We start from the raw sequence: 27145 nt of genomic DNA, 5'->3' as shown, positions 1-27145 counted from the left end.
CTCACTGTAACAGGGAAATGCAACAGGAAACCCCAGCTCCGAATTAAAGCAGACATCCACTAGGGGCATTGAGAGACTAGTTGGGAATACAGAATTGTTTTTGCCGTGAAGTCATATGCTGATTGATATTCATATGACAAAAAAAAACAGGACAATGTAGGTCCTCTTATCCAAGGAGCATCAGTTGACTTCTGGACTTCAATTATTTAAGTTCAAGTGACAATAATGTTTAAAACATACATCATCATAAACACCACACTTATTAAAACATAAAACAAGTTACACAACACAACAACTCACAGGTAACAAATAATTTTATCATACATGAGAAGGACTTCCAATAGGACAAACAGCTTTAAGCAGCAACAGCTTTTATAAACTAAACATTTACACTCTTCATTTTATACATTTCTTTATTCAGCTCTTCCCTTTCTCTCTCTTTCCAGGGAGGACGACAAACACCCACACGGCCATTTATCGCCTTTGTGTGCTAATCTAGCCTGACTTGACATCACCAGTCTCATGTGCTATGACATCATGTGTAAGACATCATTTGGTGGAGACGAACACAGGGCGCAGCAGTAGGCTAGCTGTCATACAGCTGGATAGTAAACAGTACACAGGACTCGTGTGAAGCATGGGCACTGGAGGGGATGGAGGGTGGACTGGGATGGACGCTGTAGCTGGAGAGGACAGCTCTGGCGACGGCGGCGGCGTTCAACACTGTTCGAACCCTGCCATGAGAGACAGCGCCAAGGCTTCCACTGGAGACGAAGAAGAAAAGCACAGGAAATTAAAGTCCACGGCACGGCCATTATTCACCGATATAAATAGACTCTGGACCAAATAATAACAAAACAAATAAATGGGAAATAGATGCAGTGACGGCTGAAGCAACTGCATCATCATGCACAGTAAAGTTCCTTTTAGGCTTGGAGCCTTTATGTGAAGGCGGGCAGAACTGGCGAGTCTTTTATCTAAAAGTTATCTTAGCCCAAGCCAAGAGCCCACCAGTGGCAGATCTGAATAAACTTATGCTCACAATAAGAAGCAAAAGTTGTGCTTATGCTCTTATGCTCACAATAAGAAGCAGAAGTTGTCTTTGTGCATACAAATATAATTGCAGTACTTTAAAATGTCAGTTTACTATCTAACTCAATAGTATGCAGATGGATAATACTGTAAAAGTGCCCCTAGTGAATAATCAAATAAGACATTGAGAGAAACTAGAAAGTGAGAGAGCGGACTTACAGTGGGGGAAAGAGCCTCTGCAGACAGCTTTGTTCAATATGGTCACCAGGAACATATGACAGCTTTTGAAGTCAGACTCCATTTTGGCGATGGACTCAATCCTAAAACAATACCAATTCTGTCACACACAACTTAGAGATGAACATGATTTTAAATCATCAAGAAGCATTACATGTCCTGTATGTCCTGTTAGATCCATAAGTATTTGGACAGTGACTACCACCACAATGGATCGGAAGCAAAGCAATGAAGCTTTAAGAGTACATTTTCATCTTTAATTCAAGAAGTTGAACACAAATCGCATTAACCGTTTAGGAATTACAGTCACTTTTATATATTGTCACCCCATTTTTTCGGTTCAAAAATAATTGGACAGTTGACTGATAAGCTGTGTTATGACAAACTGTGCCCTATTTCCTCTTTATTCCATGACAAATTAAGTAGATAAACGGTCTGGAGGTCATTCCAAGCATTAGCATTTGGTAGCTGTTCATTGAAAACCAATATGCAGTCCAAAGGGGTGTTGATACTTCAGGCAAAGCACTGTTCCTTGGGGTTTGAAGAAGTAACACTGGAGCATTTCAGGTGCTGCCTGTAAATCACTCCGCCCAAGTAGCAGTGCTTCGCCTGAATGTGAACATAGTACCAAGTATGTACAGTATATAATTACAAAATGGCTGCGTCTCATTTGACACTGTTGTAACTTCACAACTCACAGCATGTAAATAGGAAAATGTTGGAGTTCTTTTGTCACTATTAGGAGGTGTAGGCTACTGGAGCCGGCCACTTCGAGCCACCTGTGCTACTCTAGGCTAGCGGTGGGTGCGTCAGACCAAGTAACAGCACGCACGGAAATGAGAAGGGTATGTATCATCAAATCTTACTCTAAGGGAATACGGTGAATAAGTTAAAGTCCCAAAAAGTCGGCGTGTTCTTTTAAAGATCAAACTTACTTCCAGGCTCCAAATCCAGCTTGCCATCGATCAGAGAAGATGAGCACCAGGTTCAGCACCTTCATGATAGCCTCCTTAACAAAGCCAATCTGGAGAACAAATACCCAATTGCTAAAACATATTGGCCTGCAAATGACCTTGTTTCAGTACTAATATATTACATATTGATATGCTTATTAATGTATAAAATGACAGAAAGTCTCATTTCTTCATTCTGAATAACAGTGGCAAGACATGAATGGCTATGAATAGCTAGAGACAGCATAATGTATTCATGCACTATAATCACTGGTAATCATTTCTTATCACAGGCACAACACGCACCTTCTCTCTCAGGAGGCAGCGATCGTGGATGGTGGACAAGTATCTGTAGTGGATCTTAATGAGCTGGTCCAAGTCCTTGGCTTCCTGCACCTGGTGCTGAAACTCCAGCCCAGTACTGTGCAGGATCTGTCCACACAAGAAGATATTGTGATTCTTAGAGGCAGTACAGCTATAAAATCTATGCCCTTTTACTGGGGGGGGGGGGGGGGGGGGGAGAACTCAAATCCAAAGAAGAGCTATTCAATACAGTACAGGGGGAAAAGAAGAAAACTATACTACTGCCATTTAACAGCATTAACACATTGAACGCTGGCTTTACCCTGGTCATGATGAAGTTGTGCAAGGTGTTGACAAAATGCATGAGTTTGACCCGCAGCAGAAACATGCGGTGGATCTGCTGGTTAACAGGCTCTTTGGCTTCCTTGGTGGGTTCCTCTTCTGGTGACGCCCCCTCGTGTTTCTTAGCAGCAACTGTCAGATCTGAGAGAGCATAACACCACTTGACGTGTAGCATGACACACATAAAAGGCCACCAATGTGCATTCAATCACAAATTAGAAAGCATGACTCATGTCTTGGCCTGGGATCATAAGAAAGACAATGGGACACTTGAATTATGGCTAAACAGAGTCAAAGTGTGGACATTTAGAGATCATCAATGCTCAATCATCTTCATCAATGCTCATAAAATAGGTCAGACTTAGAGATCAAGAGAGAATTCCTGAAGGTACATACCACTGAACCTTAGTGTGTCCAGGCAGTACTTTGCCCATTTAATCTGTAAAAGGAGCAGGAAGACTTGATTGTAAATCTTCTGGCACTCAGAGCTGATTACGATGTCCACTGGCCAGGGTACCTATGGGCAAAAACAGCCTGTGGTCATTTGAAAGAGCATTTCTATTAACATTTTACTAATTAGATGTTTTAGATTTTCCACACAAGACAATATGTCAATAAAGATCAATGAGGAACATTACCTTATAACTAAGCGTGAGTCCATCAAGGTTATTGATTGGCTGCTTTTTTCTGGCAGGGTCAATAGTTTCCAAAAATATTGATAATCTGCAGGACATGCAACATCATATTATTGATACAAGGAAGCAAACGTCCCCTTACAGTAAAAAGATAAAATAAAATGTATGTTTCAATACACATAGTTTTTTTCTATATTGAATGATCAACTAAGACCCAGTTGCGGATTAGCTGTGATTAATTATTTGCAGTGAGATATCAGATTTAAATGGAGCTGGGAAGGAGGTGCAGTACCTGCTGCTGTCCTCTGGGTAGCGCTGTCCGACTGCCTCCTGAAGCTGCACGTTGAGGAAAGAGAGCTGCTGCCAGCTCTCCTTCTCCAGCACTTTATCAAAGATGGCAGTGTAGAAGTCGTACATGGTGTCTCCCGCCTCCAACAGGAAATAGTTCCTCATGGCCTGGAGGTACTCCAGCAACCTAGAAGTCACAGAGGCAGGGCAAGCAAGATTCTGAGCTTTAGAAAAGACAAATGGGTAATCTCTAATGACGCAACAGGGTTTACCAGGATATGCACTTCAAAGTCATTAGCAAAACATGTTCAACAGTGTACAGAGAAATTTTGAGATGCAGTTACTGTTGCATGCAATACAAAAATCACACCCTAAAACAAGTTAGCTGTAATGAACAGTGAATTAGTGTGTTACACATGCACTCCAAGTTTAAGAAAAATATATTTCAGTCATTTTTAACACCACCAGGACAGCCTTGAACTTCACCTGTAGTCTTTCTTCAGGGTCCTCATAAGGTTCCCACAGCACTCGATATACCTGCGGTCAATGTGGGGGTACAGACAGGAGCGTAGCGTCAGCTCAAAGGTCTGACATGTCACTGACTCAGACGAGCGGTCCACCATGACATCACCACCGGAGAACTTCTCATGGAAGTCACTCTGCTCTAGGTACAACCTAATGGAGAAAAGGAACAGTCACTTGATGTCACCAGAGAGCCAGTGGTGCATTCAAAAAGGCATTCCACCACAAAAGTAAACCAAAGAAGAGTATGATCGTACAGTATACCTGAAGTAGTATATGATGTTATCGAAGTTCACTTAAATTCAGTTTTAGCTCTAAGTTACATTACTGATTATTACACATTTGTATATATTCATAACACGTTAGTTAAATTGCTATATTAGTTTATTACTGTATATTCATAATAATTTAGGTATATTACTAATTATGACATATTTGTATATATGCAGCAGAAAGTATGACCACATTGTATAATGTAACCATGGTTGTTGAAATGTTGAAAATCCAGTTGTAGAGGCATCTATGTGACCTTGCAAAGTTGATGGCCAGCAGAGGGTCATGGATGTCCTCCAGCTCCAGATGCCGCGCCACAATGGACTGCATCTTGATGAGGCTCCGCTTGGTGGCCTGTTGCTCAGTGACCGTATCCGCGGGCGACTCCTCCCCCCGGCGAAGCCGTGACTGCACCGATTCTAGGAAGAGTGTGTACACGCTCTTCCTCTCTGCATCTGTGTGTGTGTGAGGAAGTTGTTTTTAAACAACTAACACATTGTGAGAACCTTAAAGGTGTAACAAGTAGTGTTAGTCATATAGTCATTAAAATGGGTTTGTGTGTGTGTGTGTGTGTGTTTGTGGCAGACCAGTGGAAACACATTGTCAAATGTCGCTGTGCATTCAATGCATTAATGGAGCAAATGTTTTTGTATCCAGCTAAAAGAACAAATCACAGGCGTAACAGGCACAGGACTACTTTGCATGGAAAAAACTTTGTGTGCTTTGCTCACATACAGAGCTCTTACCGCTCACTGAAAACAACACACTATTTACCTTTAATATGTAAAAATGACACAAAGCAGTGTTACACCACAGGCTTTGTCAGCCTTCACTAATCTCATTTATTCTCCTTCCTATCTCACCACAGTCACATACCCACCTCCAGACGACTCATCTGCTTTATTTTCTCATTTATTTATCTCATGGTAGTCAGACGCCCACTTCTGGACATTTCATCTAATTTATTTTTCTCATCAATTTACCGGCAGTCAGACACCCACCTCTGGCTGACCCCTCGTGCTGCTCGGCCTCCTTGCAGTCCAGATTTTTGAGCAGCTGCATGGACTTGCCGGCCATGATGATCTGCTTGAGCACAGGCTTCAGGAAGGACACCATGGTGTGCTGGCGGCTATTGCCGCCTCCGGCACCGGCCTGGTCACCTCCAGAGCTCCCACTGGCTGCGTCGCTCAGTCGTTCCTCGCCCCCGTCCACCGCCTCGGACACGCTGTACAGGGTGTAGGTGGCGTACCAGAAGTCCCGGTGGTCCACAGGCACGTCTTTGTTCCTAATGGAAGGAGGATGGAAACAACTCACTGAGTGACAGATGATGTGTGATTGTTTCTTTTTATATATATATATTTGTATTGACATGTTCAAACAAGAGTATGAAAGAAACAAGTAAAGACATGGAGACGAGCTGAAATGGGGGGGGGGTGTTAGAAACTTCTTTCTTCAACAGATCCAAGAAATGTAATATTAAATAATCTTAAGTTTATCTTTGTCTAAAACTTAAGATTTTCAAGAGCAAGACAAACAATGAGTCGATGAGTGAGAGTTTAGCAGAGGGTTGCACTGATCTTTCCCACATAACAACTGCAGTATACTGTATGTAGCTGCTTTTCATACAACAGGCAGGACATTTCTGATCAAATTAATATCACTTAACATGACAACTGGAAAAAGGTCTACATCTGGCATGCTTTGAGTTGAAACATTGCAAGATGCAATCTCGATAAAATATGCAACATAAAACGTGCAAGTGAAACCCTATTCTTGATAGGGCGGCGGAAATCCCTCCAAGCAGCAGTTTGTTTTGCCTTTTTTTAACTCGCGCACAGCATGCAGAGTTAACACCACCGTTACGGATGGAAGCAGAGATAGGGGTGATGCTCTGATCTTCCTCAGTCACCTCAGAAAAGCATTTTGTCTGTTCACATAAATCTACCTGAACTATGAGAAATTACTGAAAAAAAATATTTTTAATCTTTGCCGTCTTTTGTGTGAGCATGTCTGTGGCATGTCTATGGCTTTTGTGTGAACGGTTGTGGCTTAAATTGTTGGTACACTTCCAAAAAAAGACAAACCCTCAATTTTCCCTCTGATTCCTTCTCTTATTCTTTGCAACTGACAAAATTAATCAGCATTCATTAATGTTTATTCCATGTTTTATTATTTAAAATATTTGGAGTTAAAGGTGAAGTCTCATTTGAATGATGGAACCTTTTATCTAATAGTGACCTGTTGATCTTTAGATCTTTCCATAGCTCTGAATGAGACTTCTGCGTCTGTCAACAGGTAACTTTGCCCACTAATCCCGAACAAACTACTCTAGCGGTCACTTGATGTCACCAAAGAGCCAGTGGTACATTCAAAAAGGCATTCCACCACCAAAGTAAACCAAAAAAGAGTATGATCGTATACCTGAAGTAGTACAGTATATGATGTTATCGAAGTTCACTTAAATTCACAGTTTTAGTTCTAAAGTACTCTAGCTGTCTCAAGTTCTTCTGATAGCCTTACTTTTAAATGGTTGTCTATAATTTTCTTTCTGATCTCCATTGGCCATTCTTTCCTTTGATTTCCCTAGTCCATTTTCATTTTGGTGACTACTTTTCTCCACTTAAATAGGCTGAATGACTAAGCTCAAACGCATCTATAATACTAAATTAGGTTAAACAGTTAGTTCAAACATCACTATAATCCAATAATTTAGCTTTTTTTTTTTAGGAGTACCAACAAAACTGTCCAGATCATTTTTAAAAAAATATTTGTAAAATAAACAACAAATGATCTCTTTTACATACCAAAGGCATGTAGCCTTTAAAGGATGAAATTAAGCATTCTTTCAATAATCTGTAAGGGTACTAAACGAGTTAGCAGCACAAAAATATGAGATGTGTGAATCGGCCTCATCTTTCTCATCTCAATACTGTCAGTCACATCACAGCACGTCAGAGCTGCCTCTTGTGGCTTTGATATCGGTTATCTGTTAATCTCATGAGATCATATGCTGTGCTTGTTATTTCATACCGCTGAATGATAAACTCTTTAGCGGGATCAAAGAGGTGGCCGTGCACAATCCACTCGTCCACGATCTCCAGATAGGGCCGCACAGTCTCCACCCACAGAGAGAAGAGCAGAGCCACCTGGACACAGAGAGAGGAAGGGGACACAGAGAGAGGAAGGGAACAAGAGAGAGAGAGAGAGAGAGAGAGGAAAAGAAGGAGGGAGAGGTACACACTTTGGTCATCCTTTCAAGCCCATTAAACACCTATGAGTCAGAGGTGCACAAACAAGCAGACGTGCACTTTAACAACCTGGAAACCAACCGCACACTAATTCGCACTCTCCCCAAGCTTCTGCTGTTTTGCCTGTGTGCATTGTGGTGCTCATGCACGTCAGCACTCACAAACAGGCACTCGTAACAGACACACATTGTTTGCAAAGCCATACCAAATACACAAAACATATGTACACACACAATTATACAAACCTACCCCCAGTTGTATATATTGCCCACACAGTTGTAATATATTGCCCACACTATTGTACTCGATATATAGACCCTTTCAACAATAAAAACAAAAACAATGCTTGAACGTTCTATTTGGTTCCCAATCTACTTCCTCTGCATTAAGATAACATATGGAATGTTAAAACGGAAGCCTTGTGGGGCCAACTATGATGCTGATAATGGAACTCTCTTGAGAGGGTCTATAGTCACTCTCTTAAACACACAGACACACGGTACGTTCAGAGTCTCACCGCCTGTTCAGATGCTTCTCCAGCACTGTCATACTCTAGGATAGCCTTGTAGAGGGTGTTGAGTAAGTGAGATGCTCGCACCACATTTGGTGTGCCAGGGGGCACTTCTGCCACACCTGTGCAGAAGACCCTGTGCAGCACCTTCACCTGGGCCAGGTGAGGCTTGAGACGCTCCAGCACGGCAGACAACGTCACAGTTTCATCTGGGGGGCAGGATAAGAGATCAGAGGAAGATTTTCTGTCATTTACTACATATAAACTACATATACCATTGTCCAACGCACCAATGTACCTCGTATGCAATTTACAGTACGTGTTTCTAGGAAGTGGACACCAATACTTTACTTTTGTTTGTAGCTCTCTTTACTAGCTGAGTCATAGAAGCACCACTAAATAATATCCATATCAATCTTGGGGACAAGAAAAACGCGACATCCATTTGAACCTTACATAATTGCAAAATACAATCAGATTTAGGAGATAAACAAATAATAAATGAGCAAATAATCAACACAGTGCCCTTCTCTGCAGACAGGGCTGCATCATGCTCCAAATTTCCCATTTGTGGGTAATAGATTTCAGCGAGTAATTCTACTCTGGAAATGCATCACCACACATACCATAATCCCCCCATAATATGCTGTGTGAACTGGAGGGTGAACCTGAGTGGATGCCCACTAATTGCCTTGGGCAGCTGTGTCGTGCTGGGAAAGTTAAGCAACAGTGGGGGCACCTTTGCCAATGAGCTCCTTCTCAATGGCAGTGAGCTCCTCTTTGAAACTGGTGAAGTACTTGTAGAGCGCCCACACAAAGGCTTGGTACGTCCTGAAAGGGGGCTCGGAGCCCTTCTTGGTCGAGGACGAGGAAGAGGAGGTGGATGAAGAGGAGCCCCCTGGGGGCCCGGTCTCGGTGCTGTAGCCCGTCACCTCGTCAATAAAACGCTGGAGCCGGGAGACAGCCTGCCCGTATGCGGCGATGTGTTCCAGCACAGAACGCAGGCAGTTCTAAAACAGAGGAACAAGAATCAAAAAGGGGTATACCGCTAAAATACACATGTAAATGTCCCTCTGAAACAGGTATGCTGTTGACTGTTTGACAATTTCATGATTATTATCAGGCAGGTGTTCATATACTCCTTTCTTACGTTGTTGCTACTTTTAAAAAAATATATACAATGCCTTTAGCAATCAACATTGTCTCAAACTGCTTTATTGAGCCCAAGACTAACATTTTCTTTGTAGGAACATAAAAAAAATCTTGTCTGATAATACTGACAATACACTGAGTGCCACATTAGAATGACTCACTAGCTGTAAACCATTTATAGTGACCTAATGAACTACAAATTAAACTTACACTGGTTAGGTGTGTAACCACTACGTCATTCCGAACCACTACTTTGCCATCATGGTGCTGAAATATGAAGAGCTTCTTCACTCCTGAAAGTAGCCTGAGGGAAAGGAGAATGAGTTCAGTGGCTTCCTTATCTGGAGATATCTCAAGGATATTTGATACTCCTCAGCAAGAAAGACTATGGTTTTCCTTGGCAAATCCTCTTAAGCCACTTTGTTATGCTGCAATGTTATACCTGCTCAAAAATAAGAGCAACCATTTCTTCATTCATTGACTTATTCATTTATTCACTGGAAAGAAATACAATGACCCAGTCATGGGTTGTCTACCCGTAACGTCTGATTATGAGGAAGGAAAAAACAATGTAAAGACCTTTACAACATCTAATCATAAAACCTGTTCATCAATGATAATCTGCTCCAATCTTACCAGAGAGTCTCTCGTATCACTTGAGTCTCCGTGACAAAGGCCTTCTCTTCAGGCAGGTACAATGGATCAGTGTTGTACAAGTGCTGGTCCCTACATAGAAAAAATAGAAATGAGTTCTTGAACCGGAATCTGGTTCTGGATCAGTGATCACACATTTGTGTTTGCAAGCACTGATTTGGCATTCAGCATAAGGTGTTTTCTTGCATTGCTGTTTCCTGATATGTCCACAGCAGAGCAGTTTAGATTTCAAAGACAGCGGATCAGGTAAATAGGTGCCAATTGGGTTCTGAGATCAAGCCAATCAGTGTTTGCCGTGTGCTGCTGACGGTACGGACGGAAAGCGGATCTCACCAGACATTGAGCAGGTTGGAGTGCAGGTGGAGGCTGTGGGGGAAGCGGGGGCTATGCGGCACCCAGTAGGGAGTCACCACATGCTGCTCCAGCCATGCCCTGGCATCAGGCTCGCCCACTGGGTACAAACCAGCACAGAGAGCACCGAATCAACACAGAGATCCGTGAATTAACAGAGAGATCACTGACAGAGCAAATAGTTCAGTGATCATTGATAGAACACAATTCTACACAATGATATGTAGAGAGAGAAATCTCTGGTATACTATTGATAACTTTACTAATTCAACCATTAATCAATTATATTCATTATAGTCTGAGATAAATCATATATATATTACTTTAGCACACACTTTTATTGAATTCAACTTACAGTAGTGATTTCAGCAGTATATTTCTGTCCCTCAGACCCATATCACCAAAACCCATGACAGTGTTTCCCACAGAATTGAATTCCATTTGTCGTGGTTGGTTTGCAGAATTAACTTGAATACAACAGTTTTTAACAAATTAGCACAGCGTGGTTATGATGCTAACCAGATTTAAGCACAATTTAGTACAACCTAGAAAATCATTGTGTGGTGGTCAGTGTTGATATTGTGGTGGGCCACCACAAATAAGTCAATGTATGGGAAACACTGCATGACATTAATGTTATTAGCCAAGTTGACTTATTAGTTAAGTCAAAGGGGCACGAGAGAGCTGTGACATTTGGTATGCATGCCAAATGGTTAGGCTGTCATTAAAAAAAGGAGATAACACACATGAAAGAGAGCACTCCTCAAAGCAGAGATATGAGCCTAATCCGCACAGAAAGTTTAAAGAAGTCACCCTTTGTCTGATTCTCCATGTCTGTTATTAGTGGGGGGAAATCCCTTCCATTTCTTTTCTGTTTAGGGTCAATCATTTTCATTGTTCAGGTTCCTCGGTGAATGCTGAGGTCTTACCTGTCCACGCAACAGAGACGTTTTTGTCAGCCTGGTCCTGGTCCTCTTGTGGGGTTCTGTCCACCTGTATCCCAGAATCCTCTCTGCTGAGAGGCTGCTGGCTGTCGTCTTCGTCGCTCTCATCTTCAGACCACTCCTGAGAGACAGAGTAGTGCGGATGGTTACACACTTCTTTCATCAACTGACTCACTTGGAGTAGTGCATGTTGGGATCTCATTATTTTCATTTAAAAGATATCTGTGTTGGTTTCGAAGCCCTCTAGGAACAGATTGAAAGGGTCTATTCTCAGGATCTAAGAAGTTTATAGTCTGGAAGTTTTCAACAGCTGAGTATAAATTGGGAAAATAGGATAGGATAGGATAGGATAGAACTTTATTGTCACATAGTCACAAGTACCAGTGAAATTGACCATCAACCTGACCATACAAACATACCTACATACAATATGACAAGGGGGTAGACAGGGCAGGAAGACAGGGCATTGAAGAAAAATACAGCATAACATGAGGAGAGGGGAGGAGGAAAAAAAGGCAACCCCCAGACTATGCTCCTGTGGGGAGTACAGTGTGGGAACAGGAAAAAAGCACCTCAGCAACATTAGCACATACACTTTACACAACATTACACAACATAAGAGACACACGGCTTGCAACAAGGGGGGTGAGTGGGGGGATGGAGGGATACCAGTGCAGGCAGGCAGCCATCTGGTCCTGCAGCCATTTGCGGCGCTGGTCACAGACCCGCTTGACAGACTGGGGGGTACAAGCGGCGAAGGCGTGGGATGGGGGGTAGGGGGTGGTGACTGCATGTCTGTATCTGTGTTAGATGTATGTGTAGGCCTGGTGAAGCGCTCCGCCTGGTGCCAAAGTCTTAGTGCCTCAGTCCGCAGGATTGTCAAAGCGATAACACAGCAAGTTGCTATGGAGACAGCCTTGGTCATGTCCCAGACAGAGTCCACAATCAGCAGGTGTCTGTGGGGGGTGGGGAAAGGGATGCAAGAGCGTCTCGCTGCAGTGCTCTTCTTCCGGGGGAGTTGTTTTCCAGCAGCGGCCTTGGCCGAGGCCAGTGCTGGTTAAGGGGCGCCAAAAGCAGATAAGATTGTAGTTGTTTGGTCTTGGGGCGGGTAGCCGCATTCAATTTGCACGTCTACCCTCTTTGTCCATACTGGTCCAATTGCCTTTGTAAAGCAGTGAGCTTCTCCATGATGTTATCCAACTTAGTATCCAACCTAGCATCCATCTGATCCATCCTGGTATCCATCAAATGCTTGATAGTCCCAGTCTGGGTGACGACGGCTCTGCCCACTGCTTCAATCATAACGGGCAGCTTTACGGGGCTTTGAACAGCTGTCACCGTTTTTAGATTTCCTCGATAAACCAGGGTAATGCCTAATCCAATCAGCATAAGACCTGTTATCATGGTTCCGAATAGGTAGATATCTTCAATGTCCTCCACAGAAAGAGCCGCCAGGCACACGACCCGCCACTTCTCCCACGCGTCCATCGAGTAGCCAGCTGCGAACGTTCCGGCAGGGCAGTCGGGTTCCCCCGAACCCAAACTTCTCGTCGAGAAGATGGTGTCAATTGCGTTGCAAATGCACACTTACTCGGACAAGTGCTAGCCCTAATCAACTGAATGCACTAAGCAGAAGTAAGTCGGACTGCACACCCATACTGCCATTTTTAATGTCAGTGTCTTGATACCACAAAGTCATTTAGGGCCAGAGCTCTTCTTCAGCATGTTCAACTGAGAAGAGTTTACTGCCATCATATTTCTGGCTGGACAGCAAAGCTATTGGCACATCCATCTCTCAGCGTAATGTTGACATACATGTTAACATCAAAAGCTACACCAGGCGTGTACGTGCCGCTATCACGTCTGGTGTAGCTACTTCCATTGATTCTAGTGGAAGCTAATTGTTGCAGCAGATGCAATGTGAACGGAACGCTTCAGTGGTGTAGCTTCCCTGTTAGAATGCCATTTCTCCATCCTCAAGTAGTTTGGGTCTGGTTTTGGCAGTGGATGAAAGACAAAAACGGGGTGGTTAATGTACTCACCGGAGTGTCTGGGAAGGGGCCCGTGTCGATATCTTCCCCTTCTAATAAATACTTAGCCCAGTCAAAAGTGTCTTCTTTAACTGCATAACATTAAAGCAAAGGCCAAAGATTATGGTAAGGTTATGGTAAATGTAGGAAACTAATGATTCAGTCAGTGGGATTACAGAAACTACACATCATATAATAGTAACAGGGTTGTTATAAATGTAAAATTAACAAAAAAAAATTTATTTTCATGACTTACTATATACTGTAATGAATGGTACAATATACTGACCAATGATTTCAGAGCAGCCGCGTAGCGTTCAAGAATCTTTTACTTTTTTAGAGCGAGAGATGAATAAATAGGATTTAATAAACAAAGTTGGGCTACTCAAGCAAGCAGTGAAGCTAATACACCGGTTCTGCGTGAAAATATTTGTATTAATGTATTTTGGCAAGTACATTTTAAACTGCTACAACAAAATTCCCTGATATTCAATGACGTTCCATGTCTGGAATAGTTTTTCCAAAATTCCATGATATTCCAGAAATTCCATGACCCGTGGGAACCCTTACCTGCTTCTTTTATTCTGGGCCTTTCACTGAAATTGGTGTTTGATGGTGAATCTGACAGGAAGAGCAGCAGGGCCAGTATACCATGATGAGCATCCGTCTAGCACACAAAAGCACAGAAATGCCAAGTGAGTATTTTCTTATGAAGAAACATAACTAGGCTCTGCAACTGTGTTTGGCCATTCCTTCTAATAATGTGGGTCAAACTGAAACACTGTACCTTGAAACCTTCAGTATTTGGAAGGGGAGAGTTCAGAAACTCATTGGTCAGTCTCATCCAACTATCTGCTTTGCTCACATCTGAGTGAATCATCAGCTTTTCATAGATCCTGTAGAATCATATCTGGTCAGCACTACAAAACATCCCCCAAAATATAATAGCCTACACAGAAACCCAAACAACGGACTGTGTAGACATACCCATTTACTTTACGTTGCACTTTGTGGCTGTTGACGTCAAGGAAGCGATGAAACCTAACGTGATGACATAACACACAAACATTTTATTTCCAAGCCACTCTCCAAACTTCGACTCACATTTTGTCCGTAGAGTTCCACTAAAATGAGACTATGTTGTACGATGAAAGAGTTGCATGTTGAAGAGTTATTTGCTGTTGTACATTACTCAAAACAAACATTGCTGCACATTCTTTGTTGACAAGGCGTATCTTGACTTACCGAAAATTTGACCATGTGAATTTCAGAGCTAACTGAAAGTTCTGATCCTCTTCGTTTTGTATACCAGTAAAATGCTTTATCAGATTTTTTGTCTCTTGTTCCATCTCTTTCTCGAATTTCGTCCAGTGCGCCATTGTAGCTTCCCAGTAACGTTATCATTTATAAAGCAGTATTTTACAGAAGGTAAACTTGCGTTATGGATAACGCTGTAGCAATAAAAAAAATCTAACGTTAGCTAGCCAAGCTACTTTCCAGTGGGTTGGCTAATGTCTCTAATGCTTGTGTCCAATAATAACGTCAGAGGTTGCAATCGTAATCACTTACAGCCAGTCACCTTTGTTTTTCAGCCCGATTTGATACAACATAACAATAATAACGTTACAGTCCACAGACGTGAATTGCTAAATTAGTTGTGTTCACTTAAATGAGACACTGGTGCAAGCTAGCTAACTGCCTGTCAGAAGAGTAGTAGTAGTGGTAGGCATGTTGATAGCTAGGCTTAGCCCCCAAAGGAACTGACTATAAGGCAAATAAACGTCTAATAGTCCGTATGATTGCATTAAATGTAACACAACATAAATGCCCATCTATTTACAACAATGATACATTTCAGAGTTCTTAGCTTATTCAGCTATATAGCATATGTTTCCACATCTCCTGTCCAACACAGCGTCCATCCATCCATTTGTTTTCTTCCCTCGGCAACTAAACCTGCCGCTCCGCCCTAGCAGAAAACTGGTTGGCCAACCAAAACCTTGTTCGGGGTTGCACAAAACCGTACACCCTTTCATAAGTGAATTTCAATTTCAATTTCAAAGTAAATAGGCTAATGAAGATATCTTAGCAACATCATTTTTCACATCACTTCCACATGCCCTTTCCTTGAATATGTAATTCATGGAAAAGTCTTCATTGTTCACTTTCTGCTGAAATAGGTAAAAAAATGTCTCACACTATGCTATTTATTTTTTAAAGCATGTGAAGCTAGCCTACTATTAAAGGTCATGAACGCGAGACGTGCGGAGTGTGTGTGTGTGTGTGTGTGTGTGTGCTTGTTATATGAGTAGATGTTTGTTTAAATAACTGAAAAGTACACAGGCTGCACTGTTATTTTGTATTGCCTATTAATGTACATTTTTCATGTTTATTCTTATTATTATCTGATTAAAATGTAGGCTAGCAACAGGCACACACCTTGTTAGTCTATAAAATTGGGAGTGGTCTTAATTAACATTCTCATTACATTTTAACTTTTTGAAAAATTCTTGAAAAGTTAGAAATTGAAAATGCAGGTGCTACTGACTGGAAATCCAGACTTTTATCTCACAACAAAACAAAAACTCTTATTTTGAAAATGGGAGTCGGCGGTGGGCGAGGCTCCATTGTTTCCTTTTTTTTAGTCTTGAAAACTTTGTTGCGCATGATGTTGTTATTCATACAGGGGCGCCAAATCTCGTTGAGAACATCTACGAGACGGTTCTTTTGCCGTGGAGATGAAGAGAAGACTACAGAAAAAATACATTATCTTAATTTTAGGTTATTCTGTTGTACTCCTTTTAATTCCCTATGTGCTAGATTACCGGGCTAAATCGGCTCAGGTTAAACATGGACTGCAACAGCCAAGGTGTCCCGATTTGGAAAATACAATAGCATTATGGAATAACGGAGATAAATCGGGCAACTCCACGGACACGATAGAGGACGTTGTCAACAGGAGTCAATCAAAAACACATATCTATCTGCATGCAACATGGAGAACGGGGTCTTCGTTTTTGGGGGAACTGTTCAACCAGCACCCAGATGTATTCTATTTATACGAACCGATGTGGAATATGTGGCAAGCTCTCTACCCAGGAGACGCTGGAAGTCTGCAAGGAGCTGTGCGTGATATGATGAATTCACTTTTCCGTTGTGATTTTTCTGTTTTGAAATTATACGCTGGCTCAAGCAATATTAGCACATCCTTTATTTTTGGTTGGAAAACCAACAAAGTGATCTGTTCCGAGCCTTTGTGTAGCGCGTACAAGAAGCACGAAGTCGGATTAGTTCAAGGAGAGGTCTGCAGTAAATGCACGTCGAAGGACATTAAAGAGCTAGAAAAAGAGTGCAAAAAGTACCCTGTGGTTGTCATCAAAGACGTGCGGGTTTTGGACTTGGGTGTGCTAGTACCTCTGATGAGAGACCCATCTCTGAATCTCCAAATCGTCCAGTTGTTCAGAGACCCACGGGCTGTGCACAATTCTCGACTGAAATCTAAATTAGCCTTGGTAAAAGAGAGCATTCAAGTACTTCGAAGCAAGAAGCAGACTGACAAATATAAACGCCTGCTCGTTCCAAACAACAGAGTGAATCGCGCTGAAAGCTATGTGGCCAGTGCCATGGAGCTCATATGCGATAACTGGCTGAATGACATGTTGCTCGTTATGAACGCGCCTCCATGGGTGAAGAGGAATTACATGCAGATACGCTACGAGGACTTGGTGATGCACCCCGTAGAGGAGTTGCAGAAGCTATATCGGTTCTCTAACCTTACGTCTTCTCCACTATTAGAGAAGTTTGTGTTGAACATGACGCATGGACAGGGATATTCCTCTGACAAACCGTTCCTTATATCTTCAAGAGACGCCAAAGAGGCCATCTTCGCCTGGCGAGAACGCTTGAATGTTGAGCAAATAAACTATGTCGAATCATACTGTAATGAAGTCATGCGCCAGTTAGGCTATCAGAAAAGAAATATGGACAAAACATAGTCATTTCTTCTGCGCAGGAGAATCGAGGTAAGATAAAGGGAATGAATTGTGTTATTTTGAAGAGCCCACGTCTCTTCATGACTTTTACGCATACATGTTTTTTGTAGGCAAACATGTAGTCTTCATGATGTATTTTTTTTATAAATATTTGAGTAAACATTGAAAAGCCACATAGAGAAGTTAACCTGAAATAAAACTCATGCAGTTACCCAGAGACCTATCAGCTCCTCCACAAAAGTTACGTAATTCTCCAGACTGATCCTAACAGTGGCTAAAGGTTCTTTATAATTGTTACAAGGTTGACTTTCCTTCACACCATTCTTTCATGTCCCTCTTGTAGAAGGACACCTTTGTGTCAGAAACCTGGTGAAAACATAACTTTATAACATAATGTGGATGATGCTGTCCTGTACAAGGCAACATATATGCCTTTATAATCATAATTCATTAGAACATGCAACTAACACCATGAATAATTTGTAATTGTCAGATATCAAGCATACAGATGCCATTTTCATTTGACCCTTTAAAGTGGTGATGCCTAAGCGATCATTTATGTAGGATTCCTCAGCCATCATCACCCTGAATAAAGACAAGATTGTCTCATTTGCTGCACAGCCTGAGAATAGCACTGCATGTCTTGTAGACGCCATGCATGAGTATATCACCAGTGTCACCCTAGCTATACTATCACTCATAGTCCCTCACCAGTGTCACCCAACAGCTCCTCTACCCAGCAAACACTTGTTTAGTCTGATGCTTCATGTGCACAGTAAGGCCCAATCAGAGAACAGCTGTTTCCCCTCACATGCACAGTTAACAACTCAGCAGCAGCTTTTGGTTCTTCTTTTATGTGACTTGTTTCTTCTTTTAGTAACTTTAGTAACACAACCATTGGTGCCAGGAAATGTTTATATACGTTGTCCTCAATTTTATCTGTTTTTCAGTTTCCTGGTATCTGTGGTATAGGAAATTACCCCGGGCAGTCTGCGGGCTGTGCTGAGGTCCTTGGTTATTATTTTGATTAAATTGGAGGTTGCCTGGAAACGGACAGTTTTCCAATTTTGGGATTAAACTCTTAAGGCCCCGTGGGGCCCATTAACTAATTATTACAGAGCCGTGGAGCTGTTGCACCAATTACAATATGAGTGCTAAAGATATCACACTGGCTGAAGTGAACTAGTGGCATGATTGAAGAGGTGCCATTTCAACCTTATTTTATTAAATCATCTAGCCTATTGCTGTGAACAATTAACATGGAACAAGTGAATGAATACGAATGTTCTACATTTTTTACTCAAACAAAGGATTTGAAGGGGAACCAGTCTAATCACAAGTTAATGCTCTATCAAAGGTGACCGTTCCGTATTTTCTGCAGTTAATACAAAATTCCAGAAAAAATCAATCATGTCCATACTTTATCACCAGCTGTAGATTGGCATATTGAAGAAAATGAAACGGGGCACATTTATAGAACTTGAGTGCTTCTCAAGTGCTTTTTGGCTAAGGGCTCATAGCATTTCAAGGAGGTGCGAGGCCACAGCCATCAGGTGCCTTAAACACTAACCCAACTGTTCATCTCATGGATTCCCTAGAACCACAGCTGATCAGCAGCAATGGCTAAAGCCACAACTACAGTAAGTGTGTGCAGCAAGTATGTTTTTTTTAGTGTTCACAGTGTAGGCCTTCAGCTAGGAGCACAAGGGAAATATTTGAGCGCTCTTTAATGAGAGAGCATTGGGGGGCTACTCTGATAGAGGCCTCGTTGTTTCTGCACTGGCACGGCTCTGCACTTCTCCTTCTGGTGAGACCAGGCGCTGGCAGCTCCTCGGCGGGCCCACGCCTCGCGTCTCGGGCCTCAGAAAGGGAGCCACTGTGTGAGAGAGAGAGCCTGTCCACGGAGGGGATGCTGTTCCCAGCGTTCAACTTGTCACCGGCCCCTGACGGGCAGGCCTCTTTTCAGCAGTGCTCTGAAGGGGCCTTGCTGCCTGCGAGGCAAATGGCTGGCAAGTGACGCACTTGTGGGCAGCTTCTGTTCAAACACCAGTGCTACCCTCATACTGTGACGCTGAATAACAGCAAACACTCTTGTGTGAGTGTACCCACACACAGCATTGTGGCTTGCCTTGCAATTTTTTTTGTGCTGGGCTTTCTCAGGGTGGCTATACAATAGAGAGTGCATGGTGGTTCCCTGTAAAATTCCGTTGGTTTACTGTGTGAGGGCTATGTTGTATCCGCGGACAAGAATTGACGGGCAGGGTGAAGCAAAGTTCTGTGTTGCCTAGCTACCTATTCTAGTCACCTATTAGTTACCCATATGTGTCACCTAGTAACCACTCCTCCTCCTCACCTTCCTCTTTTCACAGGAGCTTCACGGACAGGAGCCGCGGGGAGCGGGAGGGGTACGTGGCGGCAGCAGGGCTGGCGAGACGGCCACAGCACTGGGCAAAAGGGGCAGTGGAACACTGGCACAACTAGACCCTGTTCTCTTAAAGTGGGCATCCTGCCGGCCTGTCAACTCGCATTTAGAAGAACACAACGAGAGGATACTTCATGAATAGCCTTTGGGCCTGATAGACAACTGTTTCATCTTAGAGAAGAACTACAGAGCAAGGGGAAATGTGATAGAGAAGGGGGGGGGGGGGGGTGTTTCCGCAACTAGTACCGATATTGAGCAGGCCCTTTGAAAAGAGCACATTTAGACACTTAAACCGAGACGAGGAGAAAAGAGGCTTGAAAGATAAAGAGGATAGCAGGGTGGACAAGAGGAGAAAGTGAGCAGGACTGTCGGTGTTGTCCTGACGCCCAGATTTCATCACTGTTAATCCCTTGCCAATCCTTTGGAAAGCCCTAACCGGCCGGGGCTGGGCCTGCCTGGGACAGAAGTCCACTAAGGGGGCTCAGTGCGTTTATGTCGTTTCAGCCCCTCCAACTCCTCCCCTTGTTCCTGCCGGCCGAGTCTTCAGTGCATGTGGGTATCGCTTGTTGTTCACACTCCGCTCTCTAGACCAGATTCACATCTAAACCTGGACAAAAAAGAAAAAAGTGAAGGACCACTAACATTTTCTAAATGTGCAACTGTGCTAAGTGACTGAGATGTCTGACTTCAGTGCTGTGGGGTCATTTTATGGGACGATCTTGAGAGAACAGAGTTGGAGTTGGAGGGTGTGGTCGGAAAGCACGCACAGACCCGGTGCGGATAGCTGGCTGGCTGGTCTTGTCCAGTCCATGACGGTTCACTCACACTGGTGTGAAATTCCTTAACGTCCCATGAAAATGCCTGAGAGGTCCCTGGGTGTTTCGATCACACTGCAACTGAGTGCGCCAGCACCAGAGCTCAGATTTCCCAGAATGTTCTAGGGTGAACACGTAAACCATGCTAGGGTACATCCAATAACGCCATCTGCAGTGACTTTGTTTGGTTTTCAAACTAGAAGTCACATCTTGTGAGTCTTAATCTTCTGACCTACTCTGTCCTGTATTTACATACAAAACACTGCTTGTGAAGGGGCAGTGTGTTGTGGGACAAACACATTTTGTGTCCCCTTGCGCTTGTGAGTCATTGGTGTTCACAGCATCTTAAAATTCCCTGGATTTATTCAATGTTTCAGGCACTCCAAGCCGTGAACACTATTATCTCTTTAACAGGCAGGCTACACCAGGCATGTAACTGAAGCGTTAAAGGTGTACGTTTTAGAAGACTGATCAATTTCTTTTTGAATGTATGCGCTGCTGTTATATCTGGTGTAGCCAGTTCCATTGATTATAGTGGAAGCTAACTAGATGTACCGCAGAGCGGTACAAAATATGACCGCCGCCCAGTCCAGCACATTTTTTGCACAAAAATAAATCACGCTGAAAGGCCTATATGATTCTAACTGTCTTACTAAATTGCATTATCCACACTCAATTCTCACTGGTATCTGCTAGACAACAAGTACCAAAACATGATTAGTTCATAGATTTCACATGTAAAATTCATTTTATACAACCCCACCGCCATCTTGTCTGTTCATAATTCTGAGAAATTCTTGAATTGTGTGCATGTGTGCGTGTACACGTTTATGTTTATGTGTTTATGTGTGTGTGTGTGTGTGCGCTGCTGTTATATCTGGTGTAGCCAGCTTGTGTGTTTGCCTGCGTATGTGTGTTTGTGCATGTGCATGCATGCGTACATATGTCTACTGTGTGAGTATGTGTCATGTATGATTACTGTGAATGTATGTGTGTGCGATCCTACACTTCCAATTTCGTGCAGTTTTTACTATGTAAGGTCACAGATACCTGCGATTACAACACCTCATTTTTACTTTTTTGTGTTTAACTAGGTGGCGCTATACATGAAATGAGTGGTTATGGAATGGGTTGACATGGCCCCTTGAGATCAACATACAAAAAAAAATGGTCCTCCTAAACCTTACGGTTCTCGAGATATTCACAGAAAACTGTCTGCCCTACCCTCCTTTCGGGGGGGGGGGGGGGGGGGGGGGGGTGCAGTCCAGCAGGGGGGCTACAGATCAAAACGAAAAACCATGGTTCCATGCTATCTAATGCCCACCAAGTTTCGTCTACCCCGGTCTTTCAGTGTCCCAGGAATCCTTGACGGAAATTTGGACATGCGAAAAAGAAAAAAAAAAGTTTTTTTCATAATTATTGCAGCATAGGCCTACATTCCGCAAACGGAATGCATCCATTACATGTCTGGTGTTGCCTGCCTGTAAGGGACTTAAAGCGATGGATCGGAGTAATTTCACCCTAGGGTCCTTTGCACCATGACCCCGAGCCAAACACCCTCCCAGAACCTGTTTCCCCTTGGTCGAACCCTGGTCGAGTAGCGCTGTCAGAAACTAATGAGTTTCTGCAGACGTACAGTAATGGTACCAACTTTTATCTCGTAAATTACCCCTCTAAGAATGCCCTGAATGGTATGAAACTTCTACAGTAGTACAACTATGTTCTTTACTCATAAAACTAGGCATTGAAAAGTTTGTAAGTACACCAGGAGTTTATTTAAATAAAACTTGCCTGATGGATGCTACTATCTGCTAATATACCGCTGCGTCGACGTTACTTCCATGATTTGGGAAAAGCCCGTAAAAGTACTGGCAGGAAACTGTGTGTGTAGATCCAGGAATGCACTAATATTTTGTTCGTAGTACCAGTTTGCAACAATTATTAGTAAACACTAAGTTGTAAACACTTAGGAAAAAAAAATATTAAAAACTGGATATACCAAAAAACGTTGATTTAATCGCTTCCTGCCTGCTTTTAGAGGCTTTTGCCAAATCACGGAAGTAACTTCGACGCAGCGGTATAGTAGCAGATAGTAGCATCCATCAGGCAAGTTTTATATAAATAAACTCCTGGTGTACTTACAAACTTTTCAATGCCTTGTTTTGAGTAAAGAACATAGTTGTACTACTGTAGAACCATTTCGTACCATTTTCGTTTCGTACCATTCAGGGCATTATTAGTGGGGTAATTTATGAGATAAATATTGGTACCATTACGACTGCAGAAACTCATTCGTTTCTGACAGCGCTAGTAGCTACTCGACCAGGGTTCGACCAAGGGAAAACAGGTTCTGGGAGGGTGTTTGGCTCGGGGTCATGGTGCAAAGGACCCTAGGGTGAAATTACTCCGAACAGTCGCTTTAACTTTTCAACTGACTGTTTATTACCGTATTCTATTTATGAACTGAATAAATGACACTTTTTTTTACATCTCTGTTGATGTCTGTTTTATTTAATGCCATATAAAAGAAAGCAATATTGCTAGGGCATCAACTGAAGGATATACTGTACTTTTTTGTTTGTTTTAATTCTTATTTAATGCATACCACAAATTCGACAAGACTGACCAGTTCCAGACTTAATGCATTTATGTCTGATTGATTATAAGGGGGAAATTCTCAGGTTTATTACAGTGCATCTTCTTCCTCTACACACATTTCAGATCGTTGACAAAATGATGGTCCCCTGTACATATTGAACTAAGAAATACATCAGCATGCAGGGTATTGCAAGTAAAACATGATTGCTACAGTATAGGAGACAGCTTGATGAGGTCCTGACCATATTTACAATTTATTTTTCTTCCCCTGCCAAATGGCCTAAGTGGTTGTGACGCACAAAGCACAAATGAAGTGAATAGCTCCTAGTCCAAGGGTTCATTTCACAGGGCATTGCACCACATGCGGGTCAAAGTTTTCCAACAATGTTGACGCCGAGTCTGTGGCTTCCTACTTCCTGTGTTCAAACAGCTCAAATTCCAATTTCATCCGCTTCACACGTCATTCTTCTCATCAGATCAGTGGTTGATTCGCCAGCCCAGACTCAACCTGGTAAGCAGCGTCTCAGAAGCTATAGGCAAATGTAACAGTTTACATGGGAACATATGGGCATTCTCACAGTTGTCTGTCTGCTCATTAACACCCAGCGTGAAGCAACTGGCACCTATGTGTGAGTAGTACTCCAAGTGAGTAGCCTATCATGTGGCCTATGCTGGGACAGTTGATTTTGAATACAAGAGTCGCGTTCAGTTAAATTAGTGGAGCTGGCTGCAGTCTGCTTGCTGCAGCTAAAAGCTAAGTAGCTAGTCACTGATGCTGCTTGAGTGGTGTTGTGATAGCTGAGCTGAGGAGACATTAGCATTAGCACTCGCATATGAGGCTCTAGTCCCAGACAGGCCTGATACCAAACAGAGACCCAGCATTCACAGTTGGGTGTCATGGCGGTTTTTCCTTTTTACTTTTCCTTCTTCCAGATGTTTTCCAAGAAGTGCGAATCCAAGATGTGGTTACAAAAGGAGGAGTAAGATAACATGACCTGTTCCCCCACAGAAATTCCTCTCACTGGTGTGAGCTGCCACTCAAACACAAATCCCTTCCTTCCTTCCCTCCCTATCGCCGATCTTCATCTTATATCTCAAATTCAGATTAGCCTTAAAATAGACTGGCCTCTTCTAGTAGGGTTTATATGCAGAGTTCTCAATGCAACCCACCAACACTAACATTCTGTACATTGCACGGAGAGAACACACTCAAACACACACACAGTGGGAACGAGTTGGCACACAAAGGGCACCAGCTTCCTTCAACAATGAGATTTGCTCTACACACACAAGCCATTAGCGAGAGTTAGCATTACATTATCAGCAGATGGGACTAGCACCCCATATGCATAATATCGCATTAACACTCTTGTGCCCTGGACCCTTCCTTTTAGACGCGTTTGGACTGCAGCTCAGCTGCAGCTAAAGTGCTTGAGGAGCTTCGCCTTCCCCTGCTGCGCACGGCTGCGGCACAGATCCCAGACAGCTGCAAGGGTCCCTAAAGGGCCCCCGTATATAGCAGCCACGGGAGCCGGACACTCATATTTACAATTGTTGGAGGAAAGCCAATGGCTGCAATAAAAATGGCGTGGACTGTTTGTGTTCTCCCTATGGCTTCAAAGTAAACATAATAATAATAGAAAAGGAAAGTGTGGGGAGAAAGTTATCACAGTAGCCACAAGAAGTTTTTCAAAATAATAACTTATGTGGATTCCCTGTAGACAAAGATACTTGATATTATAGGGTCTGTAAGTAACAAAAAGTTACACAAAGTTAGAGCCTTTTGCATCATTGATGATGCAAATAAAGACCGCGAGAAAGTACTGTGAAGTAATGGCTATTTAGCTGGGGGTATTCAAGGCTATTTTTCCTTTTTTAATCCAGCCATCCATATCATTAAGGTTACTCTACAGCTACATACTGAACATGGCAGCCTGATCGTCGTCATCAGATTACAGATAGGAGCATTTGCATTGGCCACACGCGTTTGCAGGAAGCTGCAGGCATTAGATCTACATCAGTTCCTCTTACATCCACAACAACACGCGGAGCAGCCACTGGCTGCATTCCCAAAGACCACCTGGAAAAACAGGAGCGCGGTGATTCACTGAGGATGCTTTCTGAGCATTTCCAAGGGGAAATACCCCTAGATCCAGTCGGAAAAGATTGGTCAGGATGTTGTGTGAACATACGTTCACTCTGCGGTTTAAGTACGGGCAGTCCACAAGGGTTAACAAATGTAAACAGAATTCTTTTTTCACTGCAGATTTCACTGTGCACATGGGCTCAACCCAACATGGCTGACGTTCCCATAGGGATTGAAGAAATACATTATAATAATAAAAAAATAAATTAAAAAAAAAACAATAGAGATGAAAGAGCCTGAATAGATATTAACAACATTATATGGCTGTAACATGTAATGCCATATGAGACAGACCAGGGCTCTAGTCTACAAGCTGATGCAGAAGCCATTTGTTGGTTCTGTTTGTACAGGTGGGTGATATAGTAGAACTGGTGTGTGTGTGTGTGTTAGTCAGGTCCTCGGCTTCACGCAGCCACTCGGGGGCCGGGGGGGAGGGGGGGGGGGGGGGGGTTGTAGCAGTAGTGCCGCTCCACATGCGCTAGGACTGACCAATGGAGACATATTGAGATGAGACAAGATTGCACTAACAGGAAGGAAATGACTATGCACAAGCCTCTATGCCATAACACTTGGACTCCACGCCATGATGGCCACGGAGTCACACACCGTCAAGCAGCAGTACATGATTGGAGCCATTTTTCCACATCTCCGGGGACAGGCAAGGCGGTTCCCTGGCACCACACGCGAACCAAGGGCGGGGGTAGTCTCCCCAATCCTCTGCTTTCCACATTCAGACAGAGGGAATATAGTACAGATTCACAGTATGTAATGTTACGTCATTCAGTTCAGTTCTTCCTGGGGGTGGCCAGCTAGGTCCTCCAGGGCCCCTCACTATGCTTCACCACCCATTCACTGCAGTCATGAAAATGGAATGATACTGGATCTCTTCAAGACAAAGGCTTCACTGTTAAACCCACCCGCTCATCTATCTTCCTCCCTCTCTCTCTTTCCTTCCTTTCCTTCCTTCCTCTCTAATTCTACCTTTTACCTTTCTTTCTCTCGCTTCCTCTTTCTCCTCAACCTTCATTATCATCTCTACTCCGTGTGTCTCTGGCTTTGGGTTTTCTTCTTCGCCTGATCTGTCTTGTAGGGGTGCAAAGATTTCAGGGTGGAGGGGAGAAGCATCATAGGGACGGGGGAGGGGCTGGTCTGTCAGTCTTTAGGGTGTAGGGGTTGGGTTGGGTTGGTTGGTTGTGTTTGGGAGACATATGGGGCTGCGCTGAGGGACTGCGTCTCAGGCATGGTCCTCGATGGGGAAGACAAGGCGCGTGCCACGGCTGATCAGCTCCTGCTCGCGGGGGTCCAGCTCGCGCTCCAGGGCCTCCTCCGACGTGCTGCCGCTGCGCCGGCCGTTCAGGCTCCAGCGCGGACCGCCTCCTGCTCCCCTGGAGGCCCCGTCGACGCCAGAGGCCCCGTTGGCCGTGATGGCCGTGTCACCGTACGTCAGTGTCAGGTCGCCGTCGTTCAGGATGAGGTCCGAGTCATTGTCAGGGAGCTGCTCCTGGTTCTGTGAATCCACACACACACACACCACAGTCCAACATAAGGGTGGGAAGGGGAGGAGCGGGGAACCATGGAGCAAGACACACACACACACACACACACACACACACACACACACACACACACACACGTACATGAACGTGATTACAGACACACTCAGACATACTGACACAGACACACACACACTCTCTCTC

The 27145-nt window shown here is 43.4% G+C and overlaps 3 protein-coding genes across 4 annotated transcripts in view; 1 reads left to right on the top strand and 2 right to left on the bottom strand.

Annotated features, from left to right (window-relative positions):
* Positions 1-161: 161 nt before the first annotated feature.
* Positions 162-15442, bottom strand: tubgcp5 (tubulin, gamma complex associated protein 5). Its single transcript, XM_042057157.1, has 23 exons — positions 14721-15442; positions 14463-14516; positions 14263-14371; positions 14046-14142; positions 13488-13567; positions 11431-11566; positions 10484-10601; positions 10133-10222; positions 9707-9800; positions 9084-9354; positions 8351-8553; positions 7616-7731; positions 5587-5870; positions 4842-5040; positions 4277-4465; positions 3795-3977; positions 3506-3590; positions 3264-3384; positions 2848-3008; positions 2529-2654; positions 2205-2293; positions 1252-1352; positions 162-764 (listed from the first exon to the last, which is right to left on the bottom strand). The coding sequence occupies exons 1-23, from the start codon at positions 14852-14854 to the stop codon at positions 718-720; spliced, it is 3087 nt and encodes a 1028-aa protein (XP_041913091.1). The 5' UTR covers positions 14855-15442; the 3' UTR covers positions 162-717.
* Positions 15443-16170: 728 nt separating this feature from the next.
* chst7 (carbohydrate (N-acetylglucosamine 6-O) sulfotransferase 7) lies at positions 16171-21326 on the top strand. Its single transcript, XM_042057579.1, has 2 exons — positions 16171-17497; positions 19837-21326. The coding sequence occupies exon 1, from the start codon at positions 16214-16216 to the stop codon at positions 17468-17470; it is 1257 nt and encodes a 418-aa protein (XP_041913513.1). The 5' UTR covers positions 16171-16213; the 3' UTR covers positions 17471-17497; positions 19837-21326.
* Positions 21327-23195: 1869 nt separating this feature from the next.
* slc9a7 (solute carrier family 9 member 7) overlaps positions 23196-27145 on the bottom strand; it is a 52907-nt gene continuing 48957 nt past the window's right edge. For both annotated transcript variants that reach the window (XM_042111792.1, XM_042111793.1), the window contains one exon: positions 23196-26955. In XM_042111792.1, the coding sequence (XP_041967726.1) occupies positions 26683-26955 (273 nt within the window). In that variant the 3' untranslated portion in view covers positions 23196-26682. The remainder of the gene's footprint in view (positions 26956-27145) is intronic.

Source organism: Alosa sapidissima, chromosome 12 (assembly GCF_018492685.1).
Source record: "Alosa sapidissima isolate fAloSap1 chromosome 12, fAloSap1.pri, whole genome shotgun sequence".
In the NCBI taxonomy this organism is placed as follows: domain Eukaryota; kingdom Metazoa; phylum Chordata; class Actinopteri; order Clupeiformes; family Clupeidae; genus Alosa; species Alosa sapidissima.
Note: the sequence above shows the minus strand (reverse complement) of the source record. Positions and strands in the feature narration are given on the sequence as shown.

Excerpts from the sequence above, each read along its gene's own strand:
- tubgcp5 (XM_042057157.1), bottom strand. The coding sequence starts at position 14,854 with ATGGCGCACTGGACGAAATTCGAGAAAGAGATGGAACAAGAGACAAAA. Across the intron at positions 7,732-8,350 it reads GAGAAGCATCTGAACAGGCG|GTGGCTCTGCTCTTCTCTCT; the intron begins GTGAGACTCTGA and ends CTCTGTGTCCAG. Across the intron at positions 3,385-3,505 it reads GACTCACGCTTAGTTATAAG|GTACCCTGGCCAGTGGACAT; the intron begins GTAATGTTCCTC and ends TTTTGCCCATAG.
- chst7 (XM_042057579.1), top strand. The coding sequence starts at position 16,214 with ATGAAGAGAAGACTACAGAAAAAATACATTATCTTAATTTTAGGTTAT.